This window comes from Peromyscus eremicus, chromosome 9 (assembly GCF_949786415.1).
Source record: "Peromyscus eremicus chromosome 9, PerEre_H2_v1, whole genome shotgun sequence".
NCBI classification, from domain to species: domain Eukaryota; kingdom Metazoa; phylum Chordata; class Mammalia; order Rodentia; family Cricetidae; genus Peromyscus; species Peromyscus eremicus.
In genome coordinates this window covers 90,402,642-90,421,363 of record NC_081425.1, presented here as the reverse complement: position 1 = coordinate 90,421,363, position 18,722 = coordinate 90,402,642, and the positions used below count along the sequence as shown (strand labels likewise).

At 42.8% G+C, this 18,722-nt stretch overlaps 2 protein-coding genes and 1 long non-coding RNA gene across 5 annotated transcripts in view; 2 read left to right on the top strand and 1 right to left on the bottom strand.

The window, feature by feature from the left end:
- Nucleotides 1-3,320: 3,320 nt before the first annotated feature.
- Nucleotides 3,321-6,784, top strand: LOC131919695 (diphthamide biosynthesis protein 3). 2 transcript variants are annotated; one of them, XM_059274104.1, is made up of 3 exons: nucleotides 3,321-3,475; nucleotides 3,876-3,950; nucleotides 6,404-6,784. In XM_059274104.1, exons 1-3 carry the CDS (start codon nucleotides 3,368-3,370, stop codon nucleotides 6,467-6,469), a joined length of 249 nt encoding a protein of 82 aa, XP_059130087.1. In that variant the 5' UTR covers nucleotides 3,321-3,367; the 3' UTR covers nucleotides 6,470-6,784. The 2 variants fall into 2 exon arrangements, with proteins under 2 accessions (XP_059130087.1, XP_059130088.1); XM_059274105.1 differs by lacking the exon at nucleotides 3,876-3,950.
- A 2,966-nt stretch (nucleotides 6,785-9,750) lies between these two features.
- The window catches only part of LOC131919702 (uncharacterized), a 48,791-nt gene continuing 39,819 nt past the window's right edge, over nucleotides 9,751-18,722 (bottom strand). For both annotated transcript variants that reach the window (XR_009381397.1, XR_009381396.1), the window contains 2 exons: nucleotides 11,098-11,185; nucleotides 9,751-10,175 (listed from right to left, as the gene is read on the bottom strand). This is a non-coding gene — a long non-coding RNA (uncharacterized LOC131919702). The remainder of the gene's footprint in view (nucleotides 10,176-11,097; nucleotides 11,186-18,722) is intronic.
- The window catches only part of LOC131919691 (disks large homolog 5-like), a 142,993-nt gene continuing 142,046 nt past the window's right edge, over nucleotides 17,776-18,722 (top strand). Inside the window, exon 1 of the mRNA XM_059274094.1 lies at nucleotides 17,776-17,956. The gene's annotated coding sequence lies outside the window, so the exon portion shown is untranslated. The remainder of the gene's footprint in view (nucleotides 17,957-18,722) is intronic.

Here is an 18,722-nt window from a genome sequence, read left to right as displayed (position 1 = left end):
GGTTGGGATCGGCCCTACATCTTGTTGTAGGACATCCCTGTGGTTTCCTCTCCTTCCGCCTGAACTGGGTCAGACATAGCAGTCATTCACTGAGTCTGGTTCTAGGATCAGAGGGATCCAAGTCGGCACCACGACTTTGCAGCTTTGCTTTAGCAAAGTCTTAAGCCCCTAAACCTGGCTTCCCAAAGCTAAAGACACAGCTCATCTGTACCCTACAGTGTCATTCTAATGACACACCCCATCTGTACCCCTCTGTGTTATTCTAATGACAAAATACACATAAGTGTATCGGGAACACAGTGTCAACTACCACAAATAAATGGCTCATCGCTTTTTCTTTCTCTATTTTAAATAATATATATGCAAACAATTGGTTGAAATTACAAAGAAATGCTAGCTGTCCCATTGTGGTGTTTTGAACAGGAATGGCCCCCATAGACTCATGTATTTGAATACTTGGCCCATAGGGAGTAGCACTATTAGGAGGTGTGGCTTTGTTAGAGTAGCTGTGGCCTTGCTAGAGGAAGTATGTCTCTGTAGGCATGGACTTTGAGGTCTTATATGTTAAAGTTACACCCAGTGTGGCTCAGTCTCCTGCTGCCTTTAAATCAAGATGTAGAACTCTCAGCTCCTTCTCCAGCACCATGTCTGCCTGCATGCCACCATGTTTCTTGCCATGATGATAATGGACTAAACCTCTGAAACTATAAATAAGCCAACCCCAATTAAATGTTTTCCTTTATAAGAGTTGCCGTGGTCATGGTGTCTCATCACAGCAATAAAATCCCATCTAAGACACTCCTGTAACTTCAGGTTTTAAGATGCCCCAGAAAGTTGTTTTTGATGGGTCTGAATTGCCTTCTAAAAGATCAGGACTTGGGGTGTGCTAAGCCAATAGAGCATGTATCTAGCATGCATTAGACCCAAAGTTTGATTCCCAATACCAGGAAAAAGAAATGTTTTTAGTATTTATTTTATTATTTAAATATTTTGATTTTATTATGTGTATGAGTGTTTGCCTACATGTCGGTCTGTGCACCATGTGTGTACCTGGTGCTTATAGAGGCCAGAAGAGAGGGTTGGATGCCCTGGGACTGGAGTTACAGACCGTTATAACTGCAGTGTCGGTGCTGAGAATTTGACCTGGGTCCTCAGGAAGAGCAGCCAGTGCTCATCTCTTCAGCCCTTTGTTTGCTTTTTAAATAAAAGGCCTAGCAATTTATACATACTATGAGCCAAATATGGATGCATCCAATCATGTGTGTTATATGTATGTGCATTCGTGAGTTCAAGGCAGAGGATGAGGATGTCTACTTCATTCTCCACCGTATTTTTTTAAGATACTCTCCCTGAACCTGGAGTTCACCGACAGGTTGGCCACTGTGCTCCAGGGATCCACCTGTCTCCATGCCTGTGCCCCCATTCCCATCAGTGCTGGAGTTACATATCCATATACTTTACTCGCCAAGTCATCTCCCTACCCAGAGCTGCATCCCTTCTGCACATTCGAGAACTAAAGACGGTTTCCAACTCTGATCATCTGAACTAAGAATAGACACTGGAAAATCAGTTTACTTCCTGTGTCCCAGGAGCTACCTGGGAAGTATTTGTATTTATAAAGATATATGACTTCCACAGGATTTCTCCTCTGCACAGACAGGCTACAGTTAACCCTCAACAGGCTACAAATACCTCCTAATTGCTGTGCAGATCTCCAGTTTATGCAAAAAAGTGAAATCTTTGAAACAATCTTCCATACACTCTTTTCATGTAACTTCTGGATTTTACCTTCCAAAGACTTCAGTATTTAGGTTTAAACACTTTAACGGGGCTTCAAAATGAAAGTGTCCTTTCAATGTGCAGAAAATTGGTTATGCAAACTGTATGTATTTAAATGTTAAGTTTAGGTTATAGAAATGTAAGCTAGGTAAGCTATACATGATTGCTGAACTATTAATTCCCACGCAAAAGAATGTTAGATATCGAAGGCTCTTTTCTCACAAAGGAAGTAAGAACCAAAGAATGTACATTTCCAACTCCCAGAGCCCATCAAGTCAGACTCTGATCCAGGATCCTATTCTGCCACAGTGAGTTTTCACTACACTGCATTCCTCCAGTGAGATCTGAGTAACTGTCTAGTAATAGGGCGATGCTCCAAAGTCCCTGGTTGTAACCAAAACAGGCCCAGGGCTGCTTTCGGGACAAAGCGCTTTTCATTTGCATTTCACTTCAAGGAAGATGTTGCATGCTGACAATACTACCAGGAAAACCATTCTTTTCATCAAGAACTGAAGTTCACACAAATAATTTGTTCCTCGGCTTTGGAGATAGCCTAGGTATGTAATCTTGGGCAAGATGCTCAGTCTCTGAATCTGAGTTAAAGATAAATAAAATGGAGTTTTGAACCCCAGGATCAACAGAATTGCATTCAGAGTGTAGGTGGCCCACTAAAACCCCCAATAATTGCTGGGCGGTGGTGGTGCACGCCTTTAATCCCGGCATTCTCGGGAGGCAGAGCCAGGCGGATCTCTGTGAGTTCGAGGCCAGCCTGGGCTACCAAGTGAGTTCCAGGAAAGGCGCAAAGCTACAGAGAGAAACCCTGTCTCGAAAAAACAAAAAACAAACAAAACCCCAATAATTAAAAGTGATGTTATTGCTACTACCGCACCTATCTGTATAGTGAATACTGCAAACAGCGCTAGAATTCGTCCCTGTCTTCCAGATCTTGCTCCTCTACAACACAGCTCAGCGTATCTGAAGGTGGCTGGAGTGAGACAGGCAGCGATGTACCTGCAGGCAGGAACTACAACAGGCCAGGCTTCTCTGAGCTCAAGGTCGGCTGAAATGCAATTCCAGGAGCGCTGTGTGTCGACCACTGCGGACAGGAGAGGACGCTGCGTGGGTCCCTGGGCCTCGGTGACCAGGCGCCCCACTCTGATAAGGGCCGTAGCCTCCAGCCCACTCTTTAAAGGTTCTCTGAAGTCAGTGATGGACGAGACTCCTCCGGCAAAGGACACAACTCAGTTACAACCCAGACCCGAACTCCCCGGCCCCGGAGTGACGTAGCAGCCGTGTGAGAGAGCCCCTGACACTATTGGTCACTGCCACCCAGTGGGCAGACCGCTGCGCAAACCAGCTGCGCAGTAAGCGCCACCTTTGCGGCAATAAGTCCCCCAGCTCGGCTATCTCCATGGCGACCGCGACTTGGTCACCCATTTGGTCACCCATTTGACTACCGAGGTCGGAATTACGTCATCGCCTTGAGCCGCCCGGAAGTGATTGTCCCTGCTTCCGGGTCAGTCGGGAAGCCCGGGCCTTCCATCACGGGCCGAGCTAAACAAACTGATGAAGTGTCCACCCGGTGACAATGGCGGTGTTTCACGATGAGGTGGAGATCGAGGACTTTCAATATGACGAGGACTCGGAGACATATTTCTACCCCTGCCCCTGTGGGGATAACTTCTCCATCACCAAGGTACCCGCAGGGCCCATTGGCGACTCCTTGAGCTTGCGCGTTTTCCCTTCCGGTGTCCCTGGCTAGGCTGTCACCCACGTGTTCTCATGAACCCCCGCCGCTAAAGTAGTAATCTAAGCTGTCGGGGTACACCGACTGGCCAGGGGCACAGTTCTCCCTAGCCCCACCCTTAAAATCTTTTCCCGGGAACTTTTTTGGAGAGGGGGATTCGATTTTGTACTCCAGCATTTTGGGGGCGATCAAAACAACCTAATCTCCCCGGTTTTTCTAGGTGACACTTTGGGGGAAGTTCTTTGTGCTATTACCCAACCCAAGACTTGCACATAGACGTGGGGAAGGCTTGTGGGAAGATGACGACAGGGAGGCTATGCTGACCATACGTTGTTTGATTTCGTCCTAGGAAGATTTGGAGAATGGAGAAGATGTGGCAACGTGTCCTAGCTGCTCTCTCATTATAAAAGTGATTTATGACAAAGTAAGGGAGACATTGAAGGGGTGGGTGGTGTAGGTAATGACAGAGACCTAAAGCAGCCTGTCTGATATAAAAGTGCAGAAGAGTGTTGGGAGTTTTGTTTTGTTTTCTGGGTTTTTGTTTGTTTGTTTGTTGAGAATGTCCTTATGGAGCCCTGGCTGTCATAGAACTCACTATGTAGACCACGCTGGCTTTGAAATCAGAAGATTCCCCTGCCCTTGCATTTCGAGGGCTAGGATTAAAGGCGTGTGCCACCACGCCGGGCCTAGAAGAGTGTTTCTTAACCTTGTGCTAGATCATGGGTATTTTTAAAAAAGCTTTACAAATTGTCAGTACGTAGCTGTAGGATAATATTGTTCAAGTTTAAATTACGTAACTTGTGTTCACTTTGCAAAGGGCAATAAAGAAATTGCTCTGTAATGACAATGTAATGTAATGAAAATGACTTAATCAGGAATGAAAAAACATCATGAAGGTTATTTTAATTGGTGTTTTTTCTTCTTTCTTTCTTTCTTTTTTTTTTTTTCCGAGACAGGGTATCTCTGTGTAGCTTTGTACCTTTCCTGGAACTCACTCTGTAGCCCACGCTGGCCTCGAACTCACAGAGATCTGCCTGGCACCACCAACGCCCTGGTGTTTTTTCTTTTGACATTTCTTTTGTATTTACTATTTGGTTAAGTTTGTTTAGAGCTCCAGGACATTTTGAAAAGATTGCCTTTTATTGCTTGCCTGGTTCATGCATACAGTCTGTTATCTTGTTTGACATATAATTCCAAGTTGTGATTTTTACAGTTTCATGTTAAATTTGTTCCTTTGTACCCAATAAGGATGACAATAGATAAAGGGTAAATGCTTTTACTCCTCACCCAAAATGCATTTAGTGCTTTGGAGTCTTAAGTTAGGAGTTAAAAGTCTTAAGAATGGACTCTAAATGAGTGTAGAGTAAGTTGGACCAAAGCACAGAGCTTTGTGAGTGGCAGGCTTTAGTTGAAACAATAATGTAGAAATTTGATGATTCATTCTTGGATTAAAATGGTCTCTGGTACAAAGAGCAACAGCGACAGACCAAGGGCTGACTCCTTGGGCATCACAGTATGGGAGATATGCAGTAACTGGAAGAGTTCTTATGGTAGTGGGCATAAACCAGGATAAAAGACCAGAGACTGAGGCAGAATCCCAGCATTCAGGAGGCAGAGGCAGATGGAGCTCTGAGTTTGAGGCCAGCCTGATCTACAAATCCAGTCCTAGGATAGCTAGGGCTGTTACACAGAGAAGCCCTGTCTTGAAAAACAAACAAACAAACAAGAAAGAAAAAAAAGAAAAATCAGAGACTGAACCTCATTTTCAAAGTAGTTACTATTGCAGGTCTGTGTTGAGAAACACAAAGACTAATTTTTTAGTACCCATTTAAAGAGGCTGCATATTTGAATGACCAGATATTGAACTGATTAATGCAAAAACTTAAAAGATGTGACATGTTTATTTCTGCCAAGTGGTTGTTCTCTAGCAGATGGGCATATTTTTAAGACACTGCTTATTAAATAATGAGCTTAGGACTAAACTTCAGCATGCTCTTAATTCTAATTTAGTGATGACTCCAGTTCTTTGAACAAAAATGAAGTGCTATTGGGGCTGGAGAGATGGCTTAGTGGTTAAGAGCACTGGCTGCTCTTCCAGAGGTCCTGAGTTTATTTCCCAACAACCACATGGTGGCTCACAACCATCTATAGTGGGATCTAACACCCTCTTCTGGCATAAAGGTGTATATGCAGATAGAGCACTCATATACATAAAAATAAATAAATAAACAAACAGATAAATAAATAAGACTTTAAAAAAAATAATGTTCCGCTGGGCGGTGGTGGCGCATGCCTTTAATTCCAGCACTCGGGAGGCAGAGCCAGGCAGATCTCTGTGAGTTCGAGGCCAGCCTGGTCTCCAAAGCGAGTTCCAGGAAAGGCGCAAAGCTACACAGAGAAACCCTGTCTCGAAAAACCAAAAAAAAAAAAAAAAAAAAAAAAAATGTTCCTTTGTCTCCAGTTTTGTCAACTGGGATAGCTACTAATGTCTATGGGGAGATCAAGGGTCCTGCTATGGGGAGATCAAGGGTCCTGCTAGCATTATACAATGGACAGTCCAAATTATGCCTTATATTTAAGGCAACTCTGCGTTGTTCTTAACAATGGACAGTCCATCCCTGGACAACAGTTAGTTTTTAGTGCATAAGTCTTAGACTTTTTAAATTAAATTTGTTGCCATTTTTCTAATATAAATGAATTTCCCCTAAATTTTACATCTTGATTTTTTTATTGCTAGCATATAATAATGATAGAAACAAATGATATAGCAGTGGAAAAAACTAAAGCTGAGTTGATTCTGTAACGAAGTGAAAGTGATGTTAATGCATTTGTGGGACAGAAACCTGGTGGCTAATAGCATTTCTTCTTCTGTCTTAGGATCAGTTTATGTGTGGAGAGACAGTTCCAGCACCTTCAGGCAACAAAGAGTTAGTTAAATGCTGAGGAAGCCCCCGGGAACCCAAATCCTGAGCAGCAGGGAAGGAGCCCAGGTGGATGGAGCAAGTGCTGAGTAGACAACCTCTTCACAGGACAGCTGTCTGTGGCTGGCTCTTCCATGTGGATCTTCATCAGCTGCTGAATTCATCATAAACACATGAGCCTGTGACATGTCAGACCTGGATTTCCTGTTCCCATGGAATTGGAAGGATTCCTAATTGTCCATCTGAATTTGAAGGAAGATCCTTATAAACTGGTGCTTTTCCTTTCTCTCAGTTGCATCATTTCAGTATCTTAAAACTAATTCATTTTCTGAAAACAGGATCGTCCACCTCAATCCTGAGGCTCTTTATTTTTTAAAGATTTATTGTTTTATTTTTAATTATGTGAATGTGTGCATTTGTGTGGGGGTATGTGCATATGAGTACAGTTGTCCAGGAAGGCTAGACGAACCGGATCTCCTGGAGCGGGAGTCACAGGCAGTTGTGAGCCACCCGACATGGATGTTGGCTGATCTCTGTGTGTTTGAGGCCAGCCTGATCTACAAAGCAAGTTCTACAACAGCCAAGGCTACACAGAGAAACCCTGTCTTGAAAACAAACAAACAAACAAAACATATATATAAAGTAAACAAACAAAAACAAATACATTAGCTTATAGAAGATACTCTCATTCACACCTCCAAAGAGTTTTCGGTGTGGTCTTGTGAAGTGATTGAAAGAGCTAACGACAGACACTGGGCCGAGGGTCTGTATTTTGTGCAAGGATATAATGCTATTGTAACTCCAAAGGGAGTGCAGCATTGTTCTGCCATGAACCACGTCCTAACAATAAACAGAACTGCGGCTCTCACAGTGACCACTGAGTCTGAGGTAGGGCTCACATCCTGGACCACAACGAGACCTTCAGCTGATTGACTCCCGTACTTTGAGGACCGTCTTTCAAGCTTTGTTGGGAATGAGTAATCCCCTGGGTTGCTATGAGAACGCCGTCTCAGAGAGTCTGGTTAAATCTGGGTGCAGCTTAAACATCATCAGGATTTGTTTGAAATGTCCCCAGTGGTCCTGATGCCCAGCCCGAGAAACTGGGTTGGAAAAGAATATAATTTATAATCACAAGGTAAACAGGACCCAGTTGTGTTTTTAAATGGTCACACCTGCTTTGCATGTGGAACAATCACGTGGCCTCAGTCAGCCACACACTTATATGTAGACCCACAATAGACCTTTATGAAGAGTCAGCTGGGATCACTCAGGCTGGGCTAACATGCACAGTGGGAGGGTCTCAAGCTGGCTGGCCTCTGGCCCCCGTCCTCTATTTAAACAGACAATTCCATTTTCCAGCACATGCTCTGGTTGCTAATTACACAGCTTACGAAAGCAACAACTTCTACAGGTGTGGCTAGGATTTTTAGCTGGTTCGAGGATGCCTGTCACCCTCTACTTCACACCAATTAAATTGCCCCTGATTTTGAATTTGCCTTTACAAATTCTGAAACCACTTTAAAAATTATTCCTTGTTAAGAGTTTAAAAAACAAGGAACATATAAATAAGAAATCCTAGTAAAAAAACACTATCCTATAACTTCAGAATGCTCAGAGTGGGGGCAGGGAATGGAAGCATCCCACCTTCCTGGACACACTTGAGACATTTGCTAGGGAGACTCAGAACTTCACAGCCTCCTAGACTAAGATAATTAGGATGTCCTGTCACAGATTTGTCCCATCTTCTCCCAGTATGGAAGCCAGAGCAAGACTATGTATTTACCCTTCCTTAAGTCACTCAAATGACCTGAGAAGCCCCCCTTGACACCTTTCTCAGAACTCATGGTACCCTATGGTATGTGGTCTTCCTCATTTCAACAAGCCCCAGGGAAGGTGGTCAGTGCTGGTTTACTACACAGAAGGAGGTAGTTGAGGAAGTACTCTCTGGGAGCCACAAGACAACCAAGGCTGTGGCCCAGAGAGAGCCTCAGCTGGTTGGTTCCTACTGCAGGTGATATTTCTGTCCTGATCCTCCTCATTTCAGCCTCTGCTCTGAAGAACACTTCCCTGGGGGCCCAGACTCATCAGACACGAGGTTCAGGTCAGAACTAAGCCTCTTCTTCTCCACTTCCAAGAAGCCTTGGAAGTTTCTGGAGCCTGGCTTTCCTTGCAAGTGCAGTCTGTAAGGTATACTGGCCTCAGGAGTAACCTTCAGCCAATAAGAGATGAGAGCTGGGTGGGAAGTGTCCCAGCCTGCTTCTCATTGGTTGGTTAGTTCTGGCACATGTCCGTGAACATCTTAGGACATGAAGATTCAAAGCACAATGTTCACGACACCCTTGCATTGGCCTCTGTCCCTTCCCTGTCCCACTCTCCATATTGTCTCATTCTTGCTTCCTGGCATCACCTTCCAAATAAACCATCTGCCTCCAACCCCTTCTTCAGGTTCTGTTAGAGTTTGCATCAGAAATGTTTCCATGGGGCTTGTGTTTGGAATGCTTGTCCGCAGCTCTTGGTGCTACGTGGTGGTGGTGGTGGTGGGGGGGGGCTTGTAGTACCTTTAGGAGGTGAGGTCTAGCTGGTGGGAGTGGGTCTCTAAGAGTGAGCCTTTGAAGGTTACCTCACTTGCTCTCTGCTTCCTGGTTTGCTATGATGTGAACAGCCCCGCACTCCAGCTGCTGTGAACTGAGCTGCTCTGCCTTCCATGCCTTCCCTGACATGGTGGACTGAAACCATGGCTCAGAATAAATCTCTTCTCCCTTAAGTAATTTTTGTCAGGTATTATGATCACAGAGATGTGAAAATAACTAATACAGGCTCCATCCCTTCTCCACTGTGTGCATGTGAATGTTGTGACCAGAGGTTGATTTTGGACTCCTCATTTGCACCCCACCTTAATTTTTTTAGGAATTTTTTTATTCATTTTACATACTAATCACAGATCCCCCTTCTCTTCCCTCCCCCCCCCCCATTTCCTCCTACAAGATGATAAAGAAGGTAAGGCCTCCCATGGGGAGTCAGCAGAACCTAGTACATTCAGTAGAGGCAGGTCCAAGCCCCTCCCCCTGCCTAAAGGCTGTTCAAGGTGTCCCACCGTAGGTAGTGGGCTCCAAAATGCCACCTCATGCACCAGGAATGGGTTCTGAACCTACTGCCAGGAGGCTCCTTAAGCAGATCAAGCTACACAACTGTCTTGATTATGTAGAGAGCAAGGAGGGCCCAAAGAGTAATTGTCCTGGGAAGGGGAAATAGATGAGATTTCCATGAGTAAACTGGAGATGTGGGGGTGGGCAATGGAGGGTAGGGGATGGTCAAGATGGAACAGGGACAGAGTGGATAGCAATGAAAGAGATACCATGATAGAGGGAGATATCATGGGGATAGGGTGAAACAGGATGCTAGGGAACTTCAAAATTTTATGCATATCAGATATTTACATTACGATACATAACAGCATCAAAATTGCAGTTATAAAGTAGCAACAAAATAATTTTATGGCTGAGGGGTCACCAAGAGCAGCCTCAGATGGCATATACAAGTATGACCCCAGCTTAGACTACTAGCAATAGTGGAGAGGGTATCTCAACTGGCTTACCCCCATAATCAAATTGGTGAATACCCTGTCATCGTAGAGCCTTCATCCAGTAACTGATGGAAGCAGATGCAGAGATCCACAGTCAAGCACCAGGACAAGCTCCAGGAGTCCAGTCAAAGAGAGAAGAGGGATTCTATGAGCAAAGGGCATCAAGATCATGATGGGGAAATGTGGGAGCCTGTTCTCGGGTTCCTCATGGCTTTACCCAGCAGGTCCGCATAGAAGATGATTAGAACCACGGGCCTGAGTGCAGGTGTCTGAGATGGTCTGCACTTGGCTGTGCTGGGTGAGGAGGTCATTTGCTCCACCCCTTGGCATCTCTATAAAAACCCTGGGGCAGAGACAGTCGGGACCAGTTGGAAAAGGTTCCAGGCCCTCTCGAGGCTATCCTTTATTTTCTATCTGTTTATCTCTGCAATAAATCCTTCTATCTAATATTTCCTGCTGCTCACACTCAAGAAAACTCTGGGGAGCTGTGGGGGTTGGTGGGTAAACGCCCCAAAGGGAAACCTACAGAGACAACCAAAGAAAACTCGTGGGAACTCATGAAATTTAGACCAATGCCGTGGAGCCTCCATGGGACTGGACAAGGCCCTTTATTTGGTTTTCTTAATTTTGTAAACAAGGCTAACCTAGGCTCAAAGAGAGTTGATGTAGAGCCAGGCATGGTGGCACACCCCTTTAATCACAGTACTTAGGAGGTAGAGGCAGGCAGATTTTTGACTTCTAGGCCAGCCTGGTCTACATAGTGAGTTCTAGGACAGCCAGGGTTACACAGAGAAACCCTGTCTTGAAAAACAAAAAACAGAGTTGAGGTACTGTTTTCTTTTCTGTTGGGGAACAGCTTTCATTGGAAATGCAGTACTGAGTTGAGCACTATGGTTCAAGCCTGTAACCCCAGCACATAGTTGGTAGAGACAAGAGGATGACTGTAATGTTGTGTCCTGCCTGGTGTACATAGTGAGTCCTAGGCCAGCTCGAGCCACGTAGCAGACCGTGTCTCAATTTAAAAGGGCATTATCTCTTCTCTACAGTTGAATAGAATTTAGATTTACCTGTGAAGCAGTCTGAGGCTGGAGCTTTCAGGGTAATGAGGTCAATTACTACATTAGTTCCTTGTCTTGTACAGCTGTCACCACACACCTGGGGGAGGAAGAGTTTATTAGGGCTCACTCTATCACAGCAGAGAAGGCAAGTGGGGAAGCTCAGTCGTGGTGACAGGAGGCGAAGGCTGTTTCCATGGCAGCATACTAGGAAGCTGCCCATAGGCTCAAGGAGCTAGGCAGAAGTAGGCCTAGGCTAGGCTTTACTGCTCAGAGACACAGCTGTAGTGACCTACCTCTCCCAGGGAAGCCCATCCTAAGAGTCCTCAACCTCCAGAGGTTGCACCAGCAGCTGGAGGACAACTGTTCAAAGTGTGAGCCGACCCTTTGGAGAGGTTCCTGAGATGCTGGAAAGCAGTGCCTAGCTGGAGGAAGTAGCTCCTGGGGGAGAGAAGTACTCAGGGTTATATATTGTCCTGTTTGGCCCCGTCCTGTCTCTGTGTCTCTGCTTCCTGGCAGCCATGAGATAAACAGCTCCCATTCACCATATATTCCTACTGTGGTGTTCTGCCCAAGTCAATGGTCTTGAGCAACCATGGATTGAACTCACCTGAAGTGCACAGCAGGATAAACCCTTCTCTCCTTAAGCCAATGGTTCTCAACCTTCCTAACACTGCAACCCTTTAATAGAGTTCCTCATGTCATGGTGACCCCCCAGCCATAAAATTATTTTGTTGCTACTTTATAACTGTAATTTTGATGCTGTTATGAATTGTAATATAAATATCTGATATGCAGGATATCAAATACTCGACTTCTGTGAAAGTTTCTTTCCACCTTCCCAGAGGGTCTGTGGCCCACAAATTGAAAACCACTACCTAAACCATGCTTTCTGGATTTGCAGAACAGTATTATAAAATAATGTAAAATATTTTAGACAGAAGTCAAGTCGGGTAATTTGCTATAGAAAACCAGAGTATCACTTTACATCTCAAGTCTTTATAGAGACGCTTAATAGCTAATATAAAGTTTACACACAGTGGTAGCATCTGCTATCTGAAAGCTAATGAACATTTTGCCTCGTGGTGTAGTTCTTAGGAAAAACAAGATAGAGTTAAGTATTTGTTATGAGTACATATTGAAGTCATCTTTTAACTTTATTTGAAAGTATTAGGTCAGTGAGATCAGAGGCAGTCAGTTACCTAGGCAAAATACATCCATGGCAAGAGCAGCCTCAGATGGCAAACATAGCTTACAGCTTTCTATGAACAAACCCACTTCCCTATAGCACTCATTCCAAAAGCTATTATCAAATATCCATTCTTGAGTAGTCATGAAAACATTAATAACAGTTTCACATATTAGAGGAGGCACTCTGCTTACCCTTAGTAAACAGACTTGTTTACTTACTTGCTGGCTTAGATGCAAGACCTGACAAGATTCAGAGTGATGGATTCAACTTCTATTGTGTGGCAAACGGCACTGTAAATATTTACTCAGGATCTTCCTTCCTCATCTAGACAAAGCCTGAATGGCAGTAACACTCTTTCAATTCACAAAGCATTTGGACCACCAACTTCCTAATGTTCCCCTGTAAGTCCTGTTTGAAACAGTGTGGCCTCCTCTTGAATGATGATTCTGATTTTAATCAAGGATGAATCAAAGACATTGGTGTGCATACTAACTTATTTCCACATACACGATCTGACATCACGTTGTAACACAATACTATTTTCATAGGTGTACCACACAGATTTTTTTATATCTTGCATTGTCTCTGCTACTATATGTGTATGTTAGGCCTAAGAACTAAAAATATCAATATTGTGATCCTATTATCATCTGTGTCCCTGAGAACCAGGAATTTAAGATTCAAAGACCTGACTTTGAACTCCAAGTATTAATATGAACACATGACATATTTTATCTTTTTGATATATAGAATATCCTCAAATGTAAAAACATTATAAGCCTTTAATATTGCTAAAGAACAAATGTCACGTGTCAATTAAAGGTTTAAATATTTAAATGTATTTCATACTTAGTCTTGTGAATTTTGAGTATGTTCACCATCTGCAATTACAAGGACTTATCATAAAACAACAAAGCACCTAGCCTGTACCCTTGTTGGGGGTATGGACCCACTTGTGTCTAAATCTTCTGTCCATTACCATATTAGCAGAATTAGAGAAGTGTTCCTGGACAATATTTTCTTCATTGGGGAGAATGGTTGTTACAGGTACCAGGACCATCACTAGCCATGCATTGTTGTTTTTCATTGTTTCTTTCACTCTCCCATAAATCTTGCTCTATGTGCACTAGGAATCTCTCACATATGAAGCCAGAGATCTACACAAATGCTAATGCTGTGGAACCACAACACTAATCTTGGAGCTAATTACTCCTGCCATTCTTCCTAAGGGTAAACACACTTCAAAGTACTGTTAAAATTCTCAATCTGTTTTAAATGTTCCTGAAAACTGCATCTAGGTTATTGATTTAATATAATAATGTCTTATAAGTAATGTTATTCTTGCTACTTCATTTACATTGGTTTATTATTCTTGAATAGATGGTATTTATAGAGAATTTTCAATTTCTTTTGTCATCCAAAAGTCTACATTGAAGATCAGAGACAGACATTTATGTAACAAATAGATTACAATGATTAAATAGATTAAATTTATTCCCTGTATTTATTTTTCACTTCACCACTATTACCATTAGGACTCATCAAATACTTTTTGGATATATGGGTTAGGGGCTGTTGGAATATTTAGTGGTATTCTTGGTGTCTACCTGTGTGATACTAGTAGCAATCATCTTTCAGATATAACAACTGTAATATCATCTATTCTTTGACAAATGTCTTGTGTGGTGATGTCAAAAATTCAAAGTGAACATTACCATTCTAAAGCATTGGCTAAGACACATTAATCATAGAGAAATTTTTTCTCATAGTTTTACATTAGTATACTTGATAAACATTTTCTGTATTGTGATTAAGTTTATAGCATTGTAATTTTTATTTGATAATTACTTTTATGGCCTGACCACTTAGGATTGGATAACCTATCAAGTGATTTGTTCCTAGGAAAGGTTAATTTTCTCACCTATATTTTGAGATATCATGGGTGCTGCTTTCCTGCCATATATAAAAGATACTACGTAGGAAAGAAGATTAAGTTTAAAATGTTCATTGAACCTTATTTCATGTTATTATGTAAAATAGTGTTCTTTAAAGCAAGATTAGTGTAACCCAAAGAGGTGGTTAGCGTCATTGATGGTCTCAATCCATTATCAAGGGTAAACTTCAGAAGTTAATCCATTTATTTAAATTTAAAGATTAGCATTAAATTAAGGTTAATAATGGATATGAAGTTAATTGTAGTCCATCAGAAGTTGTCTTAGAATAACATTATTTATGAAAATGAGCAGAGCAGAAGAAAGTTTTATACTTTCAAATGTTTTTTAATCTATCAATCCAGATAACTTATTGCAATGATTGTTTGTTGTTATTGCATATCAAACAAGTCGGCTCCTTTGCTTTGGATGATGAGACTTACTGAGGGGAAAATACAACCAGTAAATTTATTTTTGTTTCTTCAAAGGAAAAGATATTATCCATATAATGGCATATTATAGATTGTGGAAACTAAATGAATTATTTCCAACAGATTTAGAACAAAATATTGGCACAGGGTGGGACTGTTTAACATTCCCTGTGGGAGAACCTTCTGTTGATATCTCTTAACAGGCTGAGAATTATTGTATGTACATACCATGAAGGCAAACTTTTCCCTATCCTTTTCTTGTAGAGGTATAGTGAAGAAACAGTCTTTTAAGTCAATAAGTATAATAGGCCATTCTTTAGGTAACAGAGAAGGCAAAGGCATTCCAGGCTGCAGAGAGCCCATTGGCTGAATTATTTTATTTATGGCTCTCAGATGTGTCAGCATTCTCCAATTTCAATAACAAATACAGGAGAATTCCAAGGCTGAATTCCCACAACACCTCATCATCATCAAGGGTCCATCATCAAGGGAAGCCAAGGCAAGATCCCAAGGCAGGGGCTTGAAACCACAGAGGAATGCTGCTCACTGCTCTGCTCAGCTAGCTTTCCTATATGGCCTAGGCTCACTTGTCTAGGGATAGCCCTACCCAGAGGGCTGAGCCTTCCAAAATCAATTGGCAATCAAGAAAATGCCAAAGTAGGATGCCTGCAAGCCAGTCTGATGGTGTAAGCTCCTCAACTATGTTTCAAATACATAGCCAAGATTAGCCATCCATAGCAAGACATAAAGGGGAAAACATAAGCCTCAGCTTACTGCAAAAAAATTGATTCTTGATGAATGGGATTCTATGTCCAAAGTAAAATTTCAATTGTATTAAGAACAATTTAAAAGTATTTATGTCAGAGCCGGGCGGTGGTGGCGCACGCCTTTAATCCCAGCACTCGGGAGGCAGAGCCAGGCGGATCTCTGTGAGTTCGAGGCCAGCCTGGGCTACCAAGTGAGTTCCAGGAAAAGGCGCAAAGCTACACAGAGAAACCCTGTCTCGAAAAACCAAAAAAAAAAAAAAAAAAAAAAAAAAAAAAGTATTTATGTCAGAAAAAGAAATAGTATTTAAAATAATGACTGACAATAACCCCAAGGTACAAAGGAAAAGTTGGTAAATTTGACTACTGAAGCCCCTTTTGAGGATGCAGTATGGATCTGGGGAGTGGATATGACTGAAAGCACCTTTGATCATCCTGCAGTGTTTTGATGAAAGAATTCCCATGAGAAGCCCTACCCCATACTACAGAGGCCAGGTCCCCAATACAAGCCTGACACATCAACTGGATGCCAGAGCTTATGTTCTAAAGAAATGGAGGAGTTCATTCTGCTTGATGATTTGGGGAAGGCTGCATTGCATTTTCAGAGCTGTAGATGTTGCAGTCTTCTAAAGCAGCACCAGGCACATTGTCTATTGTCATTATTCTTGGTGACACACACTGCAGTGCCCACATTCATCATGCTAGTGTCAGTGGTGAGCTCTGTAACATGATTAAACTCTGGAGTATGATTTGTTTCCTATTGCTGCTGTCTCCAAATCCTGCCTCTTTGACCATCAGAGAAACTTCAAATCTTAATATACCATTTTTGCTGTTAAAGCAACAGGAGGCTTCTAGTTGCTGTTTACAATGAAGACCCCACAGAAGGCTGTCCTGGGTCTTCCAATTTAAACAGGCGTTTTTCCTTTCTGAGAATGAATGGAGTGAGCAAGATGCGTTCTGGAGGAGTTCATGTGACTCTTCCTGACACCCCACTATTTCTAACAGGTACAGTCTGTTTATTTTCTTCTCTTTTCTTTGAAGAGAACCAATTTTCTATCTCTTGGACCCTTTTTCACCAGAGTAACTACCAGCCATAACATAATTATTTGAATTTCAAATCTACAATTATAGAGAGAGACCAGATTGTTTTGTGTCTGGGTTTCTAGTTAATCCCCTCCTACCCACGAAAGCAAAGACTAGTATTTCATCCTATTCTAGCCATCCATGACCAAAAAAAGGCCACTAAAAGTCATCATGACTATGAGATCTACAGGTGACTCAGATGTGATTTTGATTATTGTCACTCCTTCCTTTCACTCTCTAAGTGAGCCTTTTTCTCATGAGTATTAGTGAAGAGGGAATAAGACTGTGATGGCTATTCTTGGTTGTCAACGGGACTGTATCTGGATTAACAAACAACAAAAAACAGAGGGCATACCTGTGGGAGAGGTCTGCTTATTTTGAAGTATGAGTATCTAATTCTATTTGGATCTTTGAGGGATGAAGTCACACCTTTAATTCAGATCTTTAATCCAGGTGTAATCTGGACAACTCCTTTTGTTGGAAGGACTTGGAGAATGAAGCTCTTACTCTTTCTCTGCTTGCTCTTAACTTGTTAGCACAACCATTCCTTGACTGGCATTAAAGCCTACTTCTTTAAGATTCCAGCATATACTGCAGACCAGCTGAGACATCCAGTCTTGTGGAGTGCACATCTACTGGATTCTTGGACTTTCCATTCACAGCCAGATATTGTTTTTTTTTAGATAGAGCACAGCCTGTAAGCCATACTAACAAATACCCTTTCCATAGAGAGTCATTGTATTACTTCTGGAGAATGCTGGTTAAGACACCAGGCATGTAGAGAGGACATTCTAGAGCAGTTAAGGTCTTATAACAGTCTCAGCTCACTTATAAATTGCCAATAGTCACCTTTCCTTAACCGTAGCCTTCCCCAGGTGCTTGCTCACTTCAGAGAACTCAACCCCCCTCCTCCACATCATCTTGACCTAATTCCTTGGCATGCTTTATTTCTCATATTATTGGGTATGGATATGAGGAGGATAAGTGCCAATTTTGGACAGTGTTTATAAAGTGAGTGTTCAACTCCCCATGGGTGAATTACTGAAAAAAATTCTTATGAAGCACAGAGAAATCTCTAGCTTTGGAAGGAGGGGTGCTGAATGGCTTCCCCTGTGTCACAGGAGAGACTCCTGGAAAGGAAACCACAGCTTCTGGTCAGTTCATGGATAACTAATTAGCAGGAGGCAAAGGCTGTGCCCCATGACATCAGCAGACCCTTTGCTGGGCATTCTATTGTATCCTGGACAGCTCTTGGAATCCCCAGTGATGTAACTAGTGTTGTAGCAACACTGACTGCCTTGAGGACATTTGTTCAGTGACCACAAGCTTGGCCTCTAGACATGCTGTCCAGACTCAGAAGTCTGTTTGGGAGAGGGAATGAACTGCCTGGAAAGACCAGAGTGAGGCAGAAGGAAGCTGGTCCTAGGTCTCCCTGGAAAACATGGAAAAAATGGTCCTAGGGAAGAGGCAGTGAGTTTTGGGAAGGGGCTGGGGAGGTTTCTGGATATGGTGGCTTCAGCTTTCCAGAGCTAGGACTCAAGAACTGGGAACTTCTAGGATGGAGGCACAGAGGAATTAATGGGATTTCTGTACCATAACTGTGTTTTACAGCCACAGGAGTCCTTTAGTTATATGCCAGTGATAATAGGGAAAGGAGAGTACCCTGGAAAACCCTGAGGTTCTTACTCTTGACATCATAGCCACTAGCAGGGCAGGAGCCCCGGAGTGCTGCTGTCTTCCAGTGACGCCTGAGGTTTCTGAATTACCAGCCGTTGATGGCACACAGGTCTCCAGTTCAGCCTGAGAGCTGTTAGATTCAGTGGACCTGGACTGAGACTCTCCCTTTCCCTCCAGCTCTGGGTGTCCTGGACTGTCAGTGAGGATGGCTTTGTGAATCTGACGACTATGTTTTGTCCCTGAATGGCTTTTCCATTAACATGAGACTTTTAAGCATAGAGCATGAAAATTGGGCATCCCTACGCTACCAAAGTGATCATAACAGTAGCAATTATCTCCATGCATCTGAAAGCACATGGCTGAGGGCTCTGCAGCCAAGGTGCATCCTCTACAGTGTGAGTAAGCCTTAAGAGGTTGTTTACTGGGTCCTCTTGTGCAGGGAGACAAAGGAAACCAACTGACTTGTAAGACATCCACCTCCCTATAGAGAGATGGGAAACTGACATCCACAGAGGGGAGACTCAAGTCTGAGCTTTCAGAACCTGCCTGGACAAAGTCT